Here is a 16,267-nt window from a genome sequence, read left to right on the forward strand (position 1 = left end):
TCATTACAGTAGTAGATGTGTTGGCTGTTGGCTATTTATCAGTGCATTCTCCTTATTAACCACTTATGTCGCCTTCTTAATCCGTCTTGACTAATTAACCACCACCTGCTCTTTTAATGTGGACTCCAGAAGTAACTGTATCTCCTCAAGACCTGCAGTCACCAGCCCTCGCTCTAAAATAGTCCGCTAAATATATCCTGTTTGTGCGGCTGGGTTTTCAGTAATTCGGCTCCAGGCAATGTTTGGAGCAACAACTGAGGTTCTCCAATGATTTAGGCCAACAGACAGTTGGAATTTCAGCAAACCTGTGACCAAAAACTTGTCCAAAGTGACAACTCTGGACATGAATTAGTCCCAAACAAATCAAAAGTCTATATTAACAGAGCAGCTGACTGTCCCATTTCTGGTTTTATTCTCTCACACATAATACAGCTTTTATCGTCAGTTTAAGCAACAAAAAGATGCTTTAACCATGTAGACCCTGGATGGACATCAGCTTTGATGTGCTGAGTAAACTGGTTTGATTTCTTTTACAAACATGGGGAAAAGGCGATCAGCACTGTCTCAAATATCTGTCAAACTGCAATAATAAACAAATAAAATAAAATGTGTCATGAAAATAATAATAATAATTAATTGTGGGTGGAGTAAAAAAAAGGGAAAAATGCCATAAAAAATGTAGAAAACTATTTGTATTCTTATTCTTACATATTAAAAATGTGTCACAGACAAAGAAAATGTATTTTTGGCACTTTCTTTTTGTGTGTCTTTTTTTCTCCTTTTGTGTTCAGGTAATTTATAATTTTCTTGTAACTTTTACCTAATTTCTTACTAATTTTGGGGCCGTTTTGTTTCAAAAGAAATCAAGCCCATTTGCTCAAGTTTCAAAGGGTTAATCACATTTTTTCCTTTGCCTTGTGAACTATGAAGATACATGGTGTAAATCTAGAATGCAAACATTTGCTTTGGCTTTGAGTGCAAAAACCTGAAGGCTGTGTTTTTATAAATACATATATATAAAATGTGTTAATTCACACATTTGTCTTCAGATGTGTGTCTAGATTAGATTTTCTTTCACTTTTAACCTTTTTCTCATTTTAATTGTCCAGCTGATAATAATTTGAAAATGGAGACAGCTAGACCACAGTCAGACTCACACTATGCTGGAGCACAGGAGAGCTGCAGATAGAAATTCTCAGATGACCTACACATTCTGTGCATGATTCCTCTTAGTATTACTATCAGCTCATGTTGCTATAGGATATGCGTTGGATAGTTGTATCCCAGTGTTTGACACAAGCAGAGCAGAGTTACAGCCAGCAAAGCTCAGACCGCTCTCCTGTTTCCATCTCTGTGCCGACTGTATGACACTGCTGGCAGGAGGTGACGGGGAGAGTTTGTTGCCCACCAACAGAAGACATCAGTACTCCTCTCATAGCCCGGTGCTGAGTTCAGGCTCCCTGCCTGCCAGCCAGCAGCACTCCCTGTTATTCATTCCAATTACACTGGACTCCCTGACGCTGCAGGACTGAGAGCTGCTGGGGGGCTTCCACACACTGAAATATCTCATCCCACTGACACTGACACTCACTCATTTTTATTATTTTATATAACTGTGGCTCATATGACTGTATCATAGAACAGCCAAAGAGAAATATCACCAATTATGTAGCTCTGCAGAGCTTTTTAGCCTCTTTTAGCGCATTGTTTTGTTTCTGTGTCACCTCAGCTGTTCTGTAAGGCCACATATAGTTGTCAATTTTAAACAAAAAGGATTTAAACTTACAGTAACAAAGATCTCTGTTTGGTTTTCTTTGGTGACTCCCGTGGCAATAAGCAGTACTTGCAGTGTGTGTACTGGCAGACTGAGTGCTGAAACCAGGCTGGTAAATTTATTTCCTGGTATATCAGACATCCAGTTCCTAATACTGTGAATACTCGGGCTTTCATCAGAGGGCCACAGGCTCAGTCAGCATTGTGTTAACCTCATTAGTGATAGATAATGACCTGACAGACATTAATGTAAATGAAAATCTTCCAGATGTGGTCACTGGTTTAATTTAAAGTAGTTTCTAACAGTGCCCCCCGCCTCCCCTCCTGTTTTCTGTCTCTTCTAAGGAAACACTTACAGTCGCCTCACGCTGGCTGTTCTACCTGTTCTTTACTAAACCAGTAGCCCACACTGTTAAATGAATTCACATTTGGAGAACTGGTGATCCAGATTTCTTGAAATGTTAGTATCTGATGATCTGATCCAGTGCTGCAATGTAAAGCTGGTTCTAAAGTAAGAAGAGAGACTGGTTGATCCTGGATAGCAAAATGTTGGATTCCCAAATAATTTTAATCCTGATTACATTTTTTGAATCACTACGTCCTGGAACTAGAAAACCTGAGGAATCCAGTGATAACAACTAATATCATGCTAGCTTCTCAGGAAGCGGGGTAAATAATGATACAAATTTAGGCAAAATTTTGGCAAGAAAAAACTGCATGGGCATTTCAGAGGGGTCCCTTGACCTCTGACCTCAGGATATGTGTATGAAAACTGGTTCTGTGAGTCACCACGAGTCTCTCCTTTACAGAAGCACACCCTCTTTATGCTAGTCCCATGCAACTTGTCTGCTGTCATTTGATTTCTACTCAAGACAATCTGCTTCACCTTTCTTTTCTTTCTTTACTTTATTTAAAAAACAATTAATTGTGATTAACTATTGAAATTCTGCAATGATTCATTATTGAAAAATGTTGACAGCCCTAGTTTGAACATATATACTGAATATCAAATGTACAAATGTAACATGTCAAAATTCATTTGAACCAAACACACTGTTAGTAAATATTCCTTTCACAATAAATATGACGGGAAAATGATTTGACCTACTTTTGCTTTGGACACCCTGGCATCTTTGAAAGGCCCCTGGAGGTCCCTGGCCCCCAGACTGCCCCCCACTGACACAGACTAACCCCCTGAGAGCTCCAGCAGTCAGACGTGCTCGCTGGCTCTCTCCTCATAGGGGTGTGTTGTTGCTGAGTTGTTGTCACTTGGGTGTTTATCTGCCAGGCAGCCTTCATGTGAGGTGTCTCAAAACCTTGCAAACATTCCTTCCCGTCTAACATAGCTGCACTTTGCACATTTTGCCTCCGTGCCTATATTTGAACCTGGTATGTGTTTTTAAAAAACAGCCAGTGAGCCGTCTGTCTGCATGGAGTGGACGTCTGCTGGTGCAACAGGTAGAGACAGGCTTCTTTCAGACTCATCTCTTATTTTTTATCAAAATATTTCAACTTAAAATGTGTTCCTGCGTCCTTAAAAACAGGAAATACAAATTAAGTTGTTGCACTACAAATCAAGAAAAAAATTAAACTTTATTTTAGGAACTTGAAACAAGCTGATTTGAAAAGAAAACAGGTTTGGATAATTGCATAATGGACTTTTAAAAAGATGTTTCAAGAGTGTGATTACATTTTGTACAAAAAAAACCAAACAACTTAACTTGCACTGTAGTCAAAGCAGAAACACTGGTTACAATGATTACCAATAAATAACTTTTTTTTTACATCCAAATTCATAATTTTTCTGGAAAGAAAAAAGTTTTTGGCTGCAGGGTGCATACAAAAAAATGGTGCTTGTTTATTAAAAAACAAACTAACAATAATAAAAAAAAAAACCATACGGTTATCACTAAGCTACTATGCCTCTGCACCACATAGTATTTATGAATTAATAATCAATTTAGCAGTTATTAATGGTACTTGTATAAAGTGTTTCCCTTTTAATTATAGTAAGAAATAAAAAAAAACTGTTTTTATTTAATGATAAGATATTACCTATACGTAAGTAAAATAAGTTGATTTATGTACCTCATTAGTTATGACTTATGACATAATTTGGTAATAATCAATTTATAATGAGGCAAATGTGGATTAGGCTACTATAATTATTTCACATATACTGTAAAATCTGACAAGTTGATTTTATTAAAACTAATCTTGGAAACCGATTGCCTTGAAAGGAAAGTAAATATAATTATTAATCTTAATTTATGTTCACTTTTTGTCTAATTGCTAAATTCACTCAAAATTTGAAGTTGTTGCAACTTAAAAATGACAAGTTAAGAAAAGTTCTTAACTGTCAACAACTTCAGCAAACCAAGTTAGTCTGACTGAACTTGATCATCACAAAGAGAATTTAGCCAGTGATGAAGTTAGAGGAAATCTATTTTGTTAACATGTTTAGAAAAATACAAATATAACTGACTAGTTTGCACCCAGCAGAATTCTGATATATAGCTCAGTAAACTTGATTTACTGAAGTTGCTAAAAACTTAGACAGACTGATTTAATTAGACTTTAAAGTGTAAACTTAACACACACACACACACACACACACACACACACACACACACATTAGTATAATTAATTAGTTGTTTATTTGGGGGCAGTCATTAAGAATGGGTATTAATAATCATATTAAATAAATTAATTTCTTTTACAGATGAGTCCTCTCAACGGCCCCTGTTGGTCCGTGGACCCCAACTTGAGAAGCCTGTGGCCTAGACAGTAGTTGGTAATGTCTCTGGTCCTTTTTAGATTGTGGGCTTTAGGCTTCATATCGCGGTGAGGTGGAATGTGTGGAGCGCTCCGCTGTCATCAGACTGTCTGTCCAACCGGACACGGAGCGCCGTCTCTGCCCGGAGCACTGAGGAATCCTGGGAGGCTCCTTCTCTCTGCCGTTTCTCTCACACACCAGATGTAAACTTAAACCTGCCGGTTCAGCTATGAAGACAGGGCAAAGCTGTGTGGAGACACCGGCGCCTCTCCGGGGGGTCAAAGATCTGCTCCGTAAACCGGCGCGCGGAGAGGAGGATGCCCCGGGGAAGCAAGACGAAAGCAATTACGTTGATTTGGGGATAGTTGATGTGAGCACGAGCGGAGTAAACCCGGAGAAAGGCTGTCCCTTTGGTGAAAGAAACCAAATGTCTGTCCTCATTAGCAACAGCGGCGCCGGAAATCTGCGCCCAACGGAACCAAACCATGAGCCGGCGATTAAAAGCAACATGGAAGCTGAGAAGAAAGAGGAGCCAAGAGATGTGAAATGTACAGAGGTTGTCAAGGAGGGTCCCTCTGATCCCTCCTCATCAGATCTTAACGCAAAATCAGAGGATTGCCCCAAAGCGGGAGACAAAAGCGAGCGCGCCATGACGCGCGCCGAGGTGTCCAAAGAAGAAAACGCACCAAGAGAAGATGAATTACACTGCAGTGATAATTATCTGAGCGGGAGAAGTGAGTCGGATAATTATGAGGATGATGATGATGTTAGTTTGGTGCTTTCCGACGACTGCATCCCGTGCGTAACGGAGGACGAGTCCCATTACATTACCACGCACGAGATCCAGATCTCGGAGCTGTCGGATCACGGGGAGGACTACGACCTTGGGGTGGGCTCCTCCACCAGCTGGGACATTGAGGATGACAACAGGGTTTATTCATTTGTCGATTACGCGTCTTTTGACGCTGATGGAGCGGTGGGGCAGAGGGGGGGCGGCGGCCGCGAGCCTCGCGCGCAGGGCGCAGCAGCAGTCAGCACTCTGCTTGAAAGTGATCTGTGCGATGCGGCCAAGTTCACCAGCTCAGATGAGAGTGTGTCAAAGCCCCAGCAGCAACAGCAGCAGCAGCAGCGCAGTGGCAACAGTGGGGGACAGATCCACCTGTCAATCAGAACCACTTCTCGAGCTATAAATGACCCTGGCAGCATCCAAGAACAGGGGAATATCCTTTATCATGCCAGGCGCTCCGGGGACATGAGCCGCTATGTGTTTAGGGGAGTTGATGGGAAGGCAGAGACGTTGTGTGACAGGGCGAAGTGTTTCATAGCTGCGCCCGGACGCTTACACTTTGGCCACAAATTGAGGGGAAAAGAGGTCACCGAGTATTCCAGCGGTGCGTCCAGCGCTGTCAGCGACCTGGACGACGCTGACAAGGAGGTGCGCAACCTGACAGCCAAAGCATTCAAGAGTTTGGCTTATCCTTATTTTGATGCAATTAATTTCAGCACCTCCAGTGAGTCCTCTGCGTCAGAGCATGGAAAGGGGATCAACAGGTGGTCCACGTTTGTCGACCTGAAATATGGCAACATGAATGTGTCCCAGGGACTGGACCAAAGTGTCGTCTCACACCAAAACTCATTTGCCAAAAATATAGACAATAGAGGTTATAAAGGAATTGCACTGGCAAGCATCAAACCGCCCACCAGCAAGATCTTCACTCTGAACGGCACCCCCCACAGCGCACAGCAAATAGAGCTGATGGGGAAATTCAGTCAGGGCCACAGCGGTGTGATCCGACTCACAGAGACACTGAATTTTCGTTGCAATGTCAAATCAGGAATGTCTGGGGGAGAAAGGCACACTAACTTTGCACAAAACGCGGCAGGATCACGTTCCACAGATGAGGTTACCGACAGTTTGCCAGGCGCCCAGAGGAGTGGGGCCAGCAAGCTGCCCTGCAAAACCATGGAAGACACACACAAGAAAGCCATATTCGCCTCGAGCCTCATCAAAAATGTCATTTCGAAGAAGATGCAGTTCGAGCAGGAGCGCAAGATGGAAAGAGGGGAGATAAGTGAGCCGCCTTCCCTGTGCGCCGCGCACCAGGACAGCGACAGCCACAGGGAGAAGGGCATCAAGCAGGTGCAGAGACAGAGCTCCAAGTTTTCTGAGAGCAGCTCTGACTTCGTTATAATGTGCGTGGATGAATTAGGGGACATCGTGGACAGCGGCTCATGTGATAGCAAGAGCGATTTACGGAGACAAGACGCAGCCGCTCCCGCACCAGGAACTAATTTGGAACCTGCGATTGAAGCTGGAATCGATACTAAAAAAGGCGCATTGGAAGCGTCTAAAAGCACACTGCTTCGGAGCCAAAATAGCGCGTTCAGATGCTGGAAGGACGAGGAGCTAGAGTTTCAAAAGGATCATAAAAACGATAAAACTCCAGAGAAGTCGCCTTCAGCTAACGACAAAGAGGGAGAGGGGGATCAGCAGTCAGCGGGCAGCGGCAAACCCACTAAAATGTCACATTTGTTTGTGCCAAGTATCCAACTGCTGCCCAGTGACGGCGAAGCCGGAGAGCAGCTGCAGAAGAGCAATTATTCTGCACATGGCGACGGAGGAGGGATTCAACTGCGCTCTGACACCTTATACATTGCAGACTCCAGGAGCGTGGCTACATCCAAATCTCCGGAAATTAAAATCAATTTAAGGAACGCGAGAGACAATAAGACGGAGCCTTTTGGCGTCTCCAAGCTGCGCGCTCCTAATATAGGCTGTAACGCAGCCGTCCGAACAGATGACTTCAAATGCCAGGCGCTGGCTGCAGCTCTGAAGGGTGAGTCGTCAGACAAAGTGCCGCATTTCATGGTTAGAGATATCAGAGATAATAAAGGAAAGCTGCAGACGCCCATACACCAAGTAAGAGACGTGCGTAAATTGGTGAAAAGTTCCTATCACTTTGTTTCTCTGGATAACAACGAAAATAAATCCAACTTTTTATCCGCTGACAGCCACTCAGAGCAAAAGAAGCAAATGTCCCATAGAAATCCTCATTCTGTGTCACCTATAGTGATCAAATGTCAGTCTGTGAATACAAACAGTAACGGAAAGCAAGCTGGGAATCTCACTGAGTTAACTAAAAGGGAATCGTTTGAAGTGGACAGATCGTCTCCAGAGGGCGCTAAAAGTGCTCCAGTGCAAAAGGCAGCAGGGAGAGCACCCAACTCAAATAACTCAGATGGAGACATTGGGTTGAGATCTGAAAGCAGAGCAGCTTCGAAAAAGCAGGAGAAAATATTAGAAATCACAGATAAGAAAGCAGAGTCGAAGATGACGAACCAAGGGGCGCTGGAGAAACTGCAGGCGGCTGTGAAAACCATGGAGCAGCTGTACACGTTTGAAAGGAATGAATGGAAAAGGAGGGATGAGCCGCAGCTCCTGACAGACAGCCATGTGCTTTCACTGATAGCCAGCGAGGAGCACGGAGGACCTGAGGAGGACAGAGTGAGAGGGTCCAACCTGGACAAGACAGGCAGAAGAGACTCCTATCCCAACAATGACAAGACGCCACCAGCAGTAGTGGCGTCCCCTGGCACTGACAACCTACTGAGGCGAGAGGACAGAGAGCCCACTGTGGGCTTACAGACTGCTGGCAGCCATGATGACAGGCTGGTTACTCGGTCAATGTCAACCACCAGTACCACAGGGAGCAAAAACATGTCCTACCTCAGCTCCAACCTGAAGGCCACCACAACGGCAAAGATGCCCCAACCAAATGTCACCTCACAGCCACCTTTCAGCACCAAGAACTTTGTCCCAAAGTCCCCCAAACTGCCCGTGTCCTTAAAAATCAGCCAGGCGAAGCTAAGTGGAAATGAAGGAGCTGAATTAAAGGAGGTAGAAAGGGCCACGCATGAGCACCTGAGCGCCTCAGCTGACAATGAGAACTACCTAACCATTCCGGTAAAGTCTCATGCCAGCAGCAACAAACAAGCCTCATCTGCCGAGAAAAAATCTGTGTACACATTTAACACCCCAACACAACCAACCGCCCCTTCTGCACACTTGTTGTCCAGCGCCAGAAGCTTGGAAGACCACAACCAGTCTCCAAAACGCTCCAGTATTGTAATGGAAACCCGTTCACCAGAGATCCCTTCTGCCACCATTTACCACTCATTGCCATTGGGCATGACCGCCAATCAGCCTCAGGTGTACTGCTTCTCGCCGGCAATCACCCCTGCTCCCACCCTGGACCCCTTCCAGGCCACCCAGAGGAAGATGCTGCTGGATCCCACCACTGGAAACTACTACCTGGTGGACACTCCCATGCAGCCAGCCACCAAGCGCCTCTTTGACCCCGAAACAGGCCAGTACGTGGACGTGCCCATGCCGCAACCTCCTGTGACCCCGGTGCCCATGCCGATCTCACCTTTGGCTCTCAGTCCAGGAGCATATGGACACACCTACATGATCTACCCAGGCTTCATGCCGACACCGTCCGTGATCCCGGCCCGGACGCTGGTGCAGTCGCAGATGTCAGTGCAGGCGGAGGCGGAGAGCAGAGAGAAAGCCTTGTCGCAGCAGGCGGAGAGCATGTACATGGAGAGTCCCTTCTACATGGCCACTGGAAAGTCTCCGCAGGCGGCCTCCGGCGCTCAACCGCAGGTCGCTGCAAACAGGCCGCTGCAGGGCTTCTCTGGCATCAAGCAGCCGGTCATCAGCATCACCTCCCAGCAGGGGCCCCGGATCATCGCTCCGCCCTCATTTGATGGGACCACCATGAGCTTTGTGGTGGAGCACAGATGAAGGGCAGCTTACCCGGACAGGTGAGTACTTCTGACTGTTAATCTCATCTGTGTACAAACTGAGTGAATCGGAATGATGCATTGTGTCATGTGTGTATAGAAAAACTTTATTGTTTGTTATTGGAACTTTTAAAAAGTGCATTTCGATGATGTATGAGACACTTTTAGGTCTTTTAAAAGCATAGATGGACTTTTCTAAGAATATAATCAAAGGAAACAGACGAAATTCGCTTTTATTCTAATAGCGACACTCTTGGGTTTTTTTTTGTCTCCACATATCAAAGTATGATGCAGAAGTTATCAAATATCTGCACATGTTCCAAAGATGGAGACAGTACAAGTGTAAAAGTGTTACAACAGTACTACTCTTTCTTCTAATTCTAATACACTATTGCTTGAGATTGAAAGATCATTCTAAACCGTGGAAACAACTGTCAAAAAACATTCTCACCACCTGCTACTATGAGGAATCACCTGTAGAAAAAGTAAAAATTTCTGTTATTTAACCATTTGAAGCCTGAGTAAAATGGTTTGATTTCTTCTGAAAACACAGGGAGATGGCAACATCAACTTAACAAGCTATGGCCCAAAGAAAAAAAAAAGAAATTTCATGAACATATGAAAAAGGTAATTACCTGAAAATATGAAAAGAGGTACAACCCGCCCCTGCAAAAAAAGTGCTGAAAAAAATCGCTGTATTAATTTATATAACATATATTTTTTCTGTAACATAATTGTAAATATAAAATTATTCTAATCATAAATAAAGTTCTTTGGGCATTTTTTGTGAAAACTAATTGTGAGGTAATCATCTCGTATCCTTTTAATTCTTTTATTGCAACTTTTGGGATTTTTTGCCAATTTGGTCATTGCCTTTTCCCCAATGTTTTAGAAAGAAATCAAACCAATTTGCACAAATTTCAAATGATCAGAAAGTCTGTGATGGGGGCCTGAACCTTGCACATGAAAACTGATGATTATCCAGGTTTCAAAGGTTAAGTAAAACTAGTAATACTCCATTTTTAAAACAAAAATACTATGAATAGTCCTGATTTCAAAAGTAGTAGTTGTTATACTTATGTATTTTTCTCTGAAAAACAGTGTTGGTCAAAGATTTTTACAGTGGTAATTTTGAATATCTATTTTATTACTAAATCCAAGAATACTGTTGACAGGCATAAAACATCATTTTTACCATGACTTTAGGAATAAAAATATAAATCCGACTATAAAAGCTATATGAACAAACCTCTCTGCGAAAGCTTTTTGAATATAGATATGAATAAAACAGGAGAGTTCAATATGTAAGTTTTCTACTGAGGTGGAGATTTGACCTGTACTGATAATTATTGTAAAATTCCTCATCTGTAAACAGTTTTATTGATAGATTCACCATGAAACTTCCCAAGGTTATATCTTATATTAAGAAAATATTTTTTTGTATTACAAGTTTTCTGAAATTTTATGTTTAAACAGGCAAATGAGGCTATGTCTAGTTAAATATGCACTTTTTGAATACATTTCCAGAAAAAGAAAAAGAAAAAGGAATGTGTACTTTGGAAGTTTTTGCCCACTTTTCTGAAATAAGATATGTTATGGAAGCAAAAATACAAGGTACAAGATTTATTTGTCATTAAAAGAAAAAAAACGTAGTTTAAGAAAAAATTAAATTACATTTGTCCCTAAATCCTGCTACAACTGTTGTTGTTGAAGGAGGGGTTGAGGAGTCTCACAGCCTGAGGAGAGAAGCTGCTCCATAATCTGGTGTCAATAGTTAATCTGGCGTTAATAGCCCCAAATCTCAGAATTAACGAGTGCATGAAAAAAATAAATTTGCAATAGAACGTGCTTTGCTGAAAAATGACACATGACTAAAAAGACAGTTGAAAAAGGAACACACAAATTCAAATAAAACAATTAAAGAAAGAGAAACTAATATTGATGCTCCTTTAAGGTTCAAAATGGAATTTAATTTCAAGAGAGTCTGATGTGCACACTGGGAGGATGATGAGAGGACTTTTTTCTTTTGGAGTCTTTATTTTATTAGGATACATTTATGTCACGATAACCGTTAAGCTCTTCCCTGCTTGTCTTGATGGACACTTAAAGACTTTGTGACTCAAAAAACAAAAAGTGGCATTATCCAAAAAAACAGACTCAAGAAAATCTTTAGAAAAAGAAAATGTGAATAAATACATTATATATATATATATATACATACATACATACATACATACACACACAATACACACACACACACACATATATATATATATATATATATATATGTGTGTGTGTATTTTTTAATTTTGTGTGTGTATGTATATATGTATATATATATATATATGTGTCAGGTCTACAGAGCAGTTGGGACTAATTTTCATCGTTACATAAAGGTTTTAAAAGGTTTTAAAATACATTGCAAACGATACAAATTAAAAGTGCTAATTTAAAAAATTAACTCCATCACTAGGAAAAAAAGATGAAAATAGTATTTAAAAATGTATTATTTTTCAGTGTCATTGTGATTAAGTTCATCTTATCTCTGAATTTTTTTTTTTATATGATCACTCATTTTACAGTGTCTTATTTATTTTGACCACATTGTGTCTCCATAGGAGTCCTCATCTAACCCCAAAGAAGCCTCTAAGCACATAGTAAAATAGTGGCACACTCTCCATGTGGTAATTTAACTCTACCCTTTAAAACAACTCAGTCTATTTCTGAATTTTCTAGTGTCATGCCAGGTGGATAAGGGCATTAAGCATGCAAGCAGTCATGTCTTAGGATTCATCATGCACGCAAGAGGAATAGATACCATGTGATTGTAAAGTTTGCAAATGAGCACCTCAGCAGGTGCTGGCTCTCATGCACTGTGAATTCTGATATCGCTGCCCAGATACGGAGGATTATATCGGCAAAAGATTCTTTATTAGCTAGGTGTCTGAATATGTACAGTGGACATAGCGTGTGCAGGAGTGAAAGGTCAGGCGTTTGTTATGTGTACACATAACAGCTGCTGCCGGACATCAAGAGTCTGCCTGGCAGGTCAGAGTCGCAGCGGGGTCAGCCGGCTTTTTATAGGAACAGGCATTTAAAGACAGAGAGAGTGAGAAGCCAGGTTCACATGCCCCCTGATCAGCAATTACATAAACACAACATGCAACATAGCAGCGGGACATTTGGAGTTCCCCTTCTTATCTGAGAATGAGACCCACATACCGCAGAGCTCAGCTGTGTTAACCCTTTTAAATCTGGGTAAACTGGCATGATTTCTCAATAAAATAAACAAGGTAAGAAGGAATTGAGCAACTTTTTTAAAAAATGAGCCAGAAATTGATAAGAAATTAGAAAAACGTACAAGAAAATAACTTGAAAATTAGCTAAACAAAAGAAGGATAAAAAGCAAAGAAAGAAGGGAATTTACCTGAAAAACATCTTTAAAATCATAATAATTCTATTAAAATAATTCCAAATATATAATTATGATAATTTTATGTACATTTCTCTGGGCATTTTTTTCTAGCTAGCCCAATATTTAATACCGTCCCCCAAAGCAAGGTAAGGCATTTTTTGAAGAGAAAGTTACAACCTTTTTCCAGTATGAGATGCGTTTCATACAACAAGAAACGACAGAAACATGCTAACTTCATTCTGTTGTGGTACTGGTTGATTGTGCTTTGACAGTGCAATTTCAGAACTTTTTTTGTGATTAAATTCAGTCCCAGTTATTTTAACAAACTTGTTTCAACAAAGAAACATTTTAAGAAGCATTTTTGGAAAATTGACGTATTACTAATTTATTGTTGAAATGGCATTACATTTTGTGAGGAGCACATTAGAAAAACTGTAGGACTTAAAACTAACGTTTAGGACTTGGGACTCGTGAGTTTTATCTTGAGACTTGACTCTGTCTTGATCATGTAACTTGGATTTAAGGAACCTGTGTGAATCCTTCTCATATGAGCTTTCTCTAGAGATGAGTCCTGTGCAAGCTTTCTCTTCATCACCGTCTGCAGTACATTCAAGAACAGATGGAGAAAGAGAGACCAGAGATGTAACACTGTAGCAAACTCAAACATGTCATCCGCAGTGTAACTTTTGGAAGCCTGGTCTCAAATTGCTAGCTATTAGCAAAGGATGGGTATACTCTAGCATTGCTAATGGGCGCAGCTTTATTATAGTAGCTGTATTGTTGTGGACCCAAGAAAGCACAGTGACCAGTATGAAATTGTTTGGATGAGCCCTTCTTGAGAAAGCTGCAAACAGCAATACTGGAGGCCAAGCAATCAGCCTTTTCCAAACAGGCACGTTAATACATGTAAATAAAGACACAGTGAAGCAAACCCTGCCTTATTGCCCTTCTCATTATTATTCTGTACTATACTGTTAAGGGCTGCTCACATCTCCAATTCTTTCAGTAGTTCAAATAGTGTAGCTCTGGTGTTGTCTGCAAGTTGCTAAAAACTTTGATACAAGATTAACAACGAAAACTCGGCAGCATTACCTTTTCATCTTGGAGCTGGCTTTACCACACTGCCTTCTGAAAAGCGCTATATGAGTATGAAAAAAATATATAACAATATAACAATTAGATTAAAATGTAATAAATATAAAAGTTATACTTTTTATTTACTTTCACTAATTGACAGCTAGCTCCCCAGCTGAAAGAACAGCCCAGCCAATGTGAGTGTTGTATGCAGGGTTAACAACAGGGGCATCATCCTGTGCCAGAGCCACAAATATAGGCCATTAAAATGTCAACAAGCATGATTTAGATAAACACACCTTTATAGATTGTTGATAATAAACTGAAAAAAAACTGAGCTCACAGCAGTCATAAATCTCAGGGGTTATTTAGATTAATTTTGTCATTAATAAACTTCTGTATAGCACTAATCTTGTTTGTTGTTTAGGGTCTTGGAAATGAGTCCGGGGGGTCCAAAGTGCTGTTAGGCTGTTTGATTAGAGGTCTCTACAGAGTATATATATTGGATATATATCATGTATACTGTGATGTGACCACAGACACCTCAGATAAGTTGTCTTAGCACACAAGGTTTCCTGGTGGGTCAATGTGACCCTAATGTGACATTTCACATGTAGAAACTTTGGTGCTAAAATGAGTTTGGATTTCAGTTGTTACTCTGTCCATAGAAACTTACTGTTTTTTTTTGTTTTCTTGGTTCCCCACAGGGCTGAGCTCTGAGTGGATGCTGGGCTACTCTGGGTTTCTTCATTCTGCTACATTTGTTTTATTACATTGGCTGGAGAGGATGGATCTGGGGCTCTTCTATAAAGGGCTCACTGACATCCTGTTCCACCTTTTCTAACGTGTACGAGATGTGTATTTCTTGTTTTAAACACTTAGTTGTATTAAGATTCACTTAATTTGATAATAATTCAATCTAATTTCCTTGGTGTCAACATTACACGCCGATGGGTCTGACAAAACAGCGTTTAACTCTGGCAATTGTCAGATTGTCGTTTTTTTGTGGTTTTGTAATCTATGTCATTTTACAACACATTATTGCATAATCATTTTTACGCTGACTGTATTTAGCATAATATCTGTACAGCTTAACATTTTTTTACGGTCACCTGTGTGTTGGATTTTATGCAGTGTCGCTATTGTTGCTTTAAAATGCATGAAGATCAACATTTGCCACCATGTGTTTTTATGTACCTGGAAAAAAATACTTCATCAATATGCTGAATGAAATAGAAAGAATAAGGTTATAGTTTTCCAAGCAGAGCAGTTTAGCCACATAATGCTGTCTAGTAGGCACTGAGCAGGCAGAGAGGGACCTCAAGGATACCTCTACTGAGTGATCTGCAGACTGATGTACTTTTTGCCCCATCTATCATGTTTTTCTATGTGCATCACTGTTTCTAAGTGGTTACTTTGATGCTGACCTCTTGTTTTGTACTTAAAATGGTTCAGACTGTGGATCTGCTGGCCAGTCCATCCTTTCATTTTGAATCAACTTCTTGTTCCGCTACTGTTTACACGACGACACTCGAAAATCCAGGCCAACACTTGATTGTTTTGTCTATAAAAGAATGCCACCCCATTTATAAAAAGAGCACAGTGAATGCAAAATGTCTTACTTAGAGGTGTTCATGTTGAAAGCTATTGTTTTATATTCTAATGAATAAGCCATGTGAATTCTTAAGGTGGTATTGGTGTTTAACTTTGAAATTGGGAGTTTGCTGCCTCCTGAGCTGCTGAAATGGTTAAATTTAGATGTTATACCACAGTCACTGTTTTGGTTTTAAATGTTGGTCCATGACTGACCCGATTACAGTCTATCAACTTGTAAACACTGTTAGGATTATGTACATTTACAAAAGAAAGTCAAATTAGAGAAATGAAATGTGTATGTGTAAATACTATTTTTAAAGCCAGACCATCCTACTGCTTTGAAACTTTGAACTTTCTTGACAGAGAAAATATTGTGAAGGTAAATGAAAGTTGATATGTCACAGAGAGAAAAAATGAGGACGTTTTTGGCTTTGGAACAATGGGACTTTTATTTGGAATGAAATGGTGAACGTGCAGCAGGGAAAGCTGGGTTTAGATGTGGAAATGAAGGGCTGAAATATCTTCTCCAAAGTTGAAAGTAATGCTGATATGAGGCTCTGTTTAGCTTTGTCATTTTGATGTGTTTAGCAAATGTACAGTGCCGGTTCAAAATTGTGTCATGAATATCGCAAGGGATGTTTCATCAAACGTGAATGTAAAATGTGTGAAAATGTAATAAACATGAAACCCTTTTGCAGACTTCTCTAATGTTTTTCACTTGTTGATTGTTGTTAATGCACGAGCTACCTACATTGTGAGCCACAGGCACATGCAGCGTAAGTAAAACTTTACTTTTATTAGTCTTCCACTGACCTTTACACATGCCG

The 16,267-nt window shown here is 40.7% G+C and overlaps 1 protein-coding gene across 1 annotated transcript; it reads left to right on the plus strand.

Annotated features, from left to right (window-relative positions):
• Positions 1 to 4,508: 4,508 nt before the first annotated feature.
• On the plus strand, positions 4,509 to 16,143 carry c23h4orf54 (chromosome 23 C4orf54 homolog). Its single transcript, XM_042512563.2, has 2 exons — positions 4,509 to 9,376; positions 14,552 to 16,143. The coding sequence occupies exon 1, from the start codon at positions 4,779 to 4,781 to the stop codon at positions 9,354 to 9,356; it is 4,578 nt and encodes a 1,525-aa protein (XP_042368497.2). The 5' UTR covers positions 4,509 to 4,778; the 3' UTR covers positions 9,357 to 9,376; positions 14,552 to 16,143.
• The last annotated feature ends 124 nt before the right edge of the window (positions 16,144 to 16,267 follow it).

The sequence above is a fragment of the Plectropomus leopardus genome, chromosome 23 (genome assembly GCF_026936395.1).
Source record: "Plectropomus leopardus strain MGB_pleo_1.0 chromosome 23, ASM2693639v1, whole genome shotgun sequence".
Lineage (NCBI taxonomy): Eukaryota > Metazoa > Chordata > Actinopteri > Perciformes > Serranidae > Plectropomus > Plectropomus leopardus.

Coding starts and splice junctions, on each gene's coding strand:
- c23h4orf54 (XM_042512563.2), top strand. CDS start 4,779: ATGAAGACAGGGCAAAGCTGTGTGGAGACACCGGCGCCTCTCCGGGGG.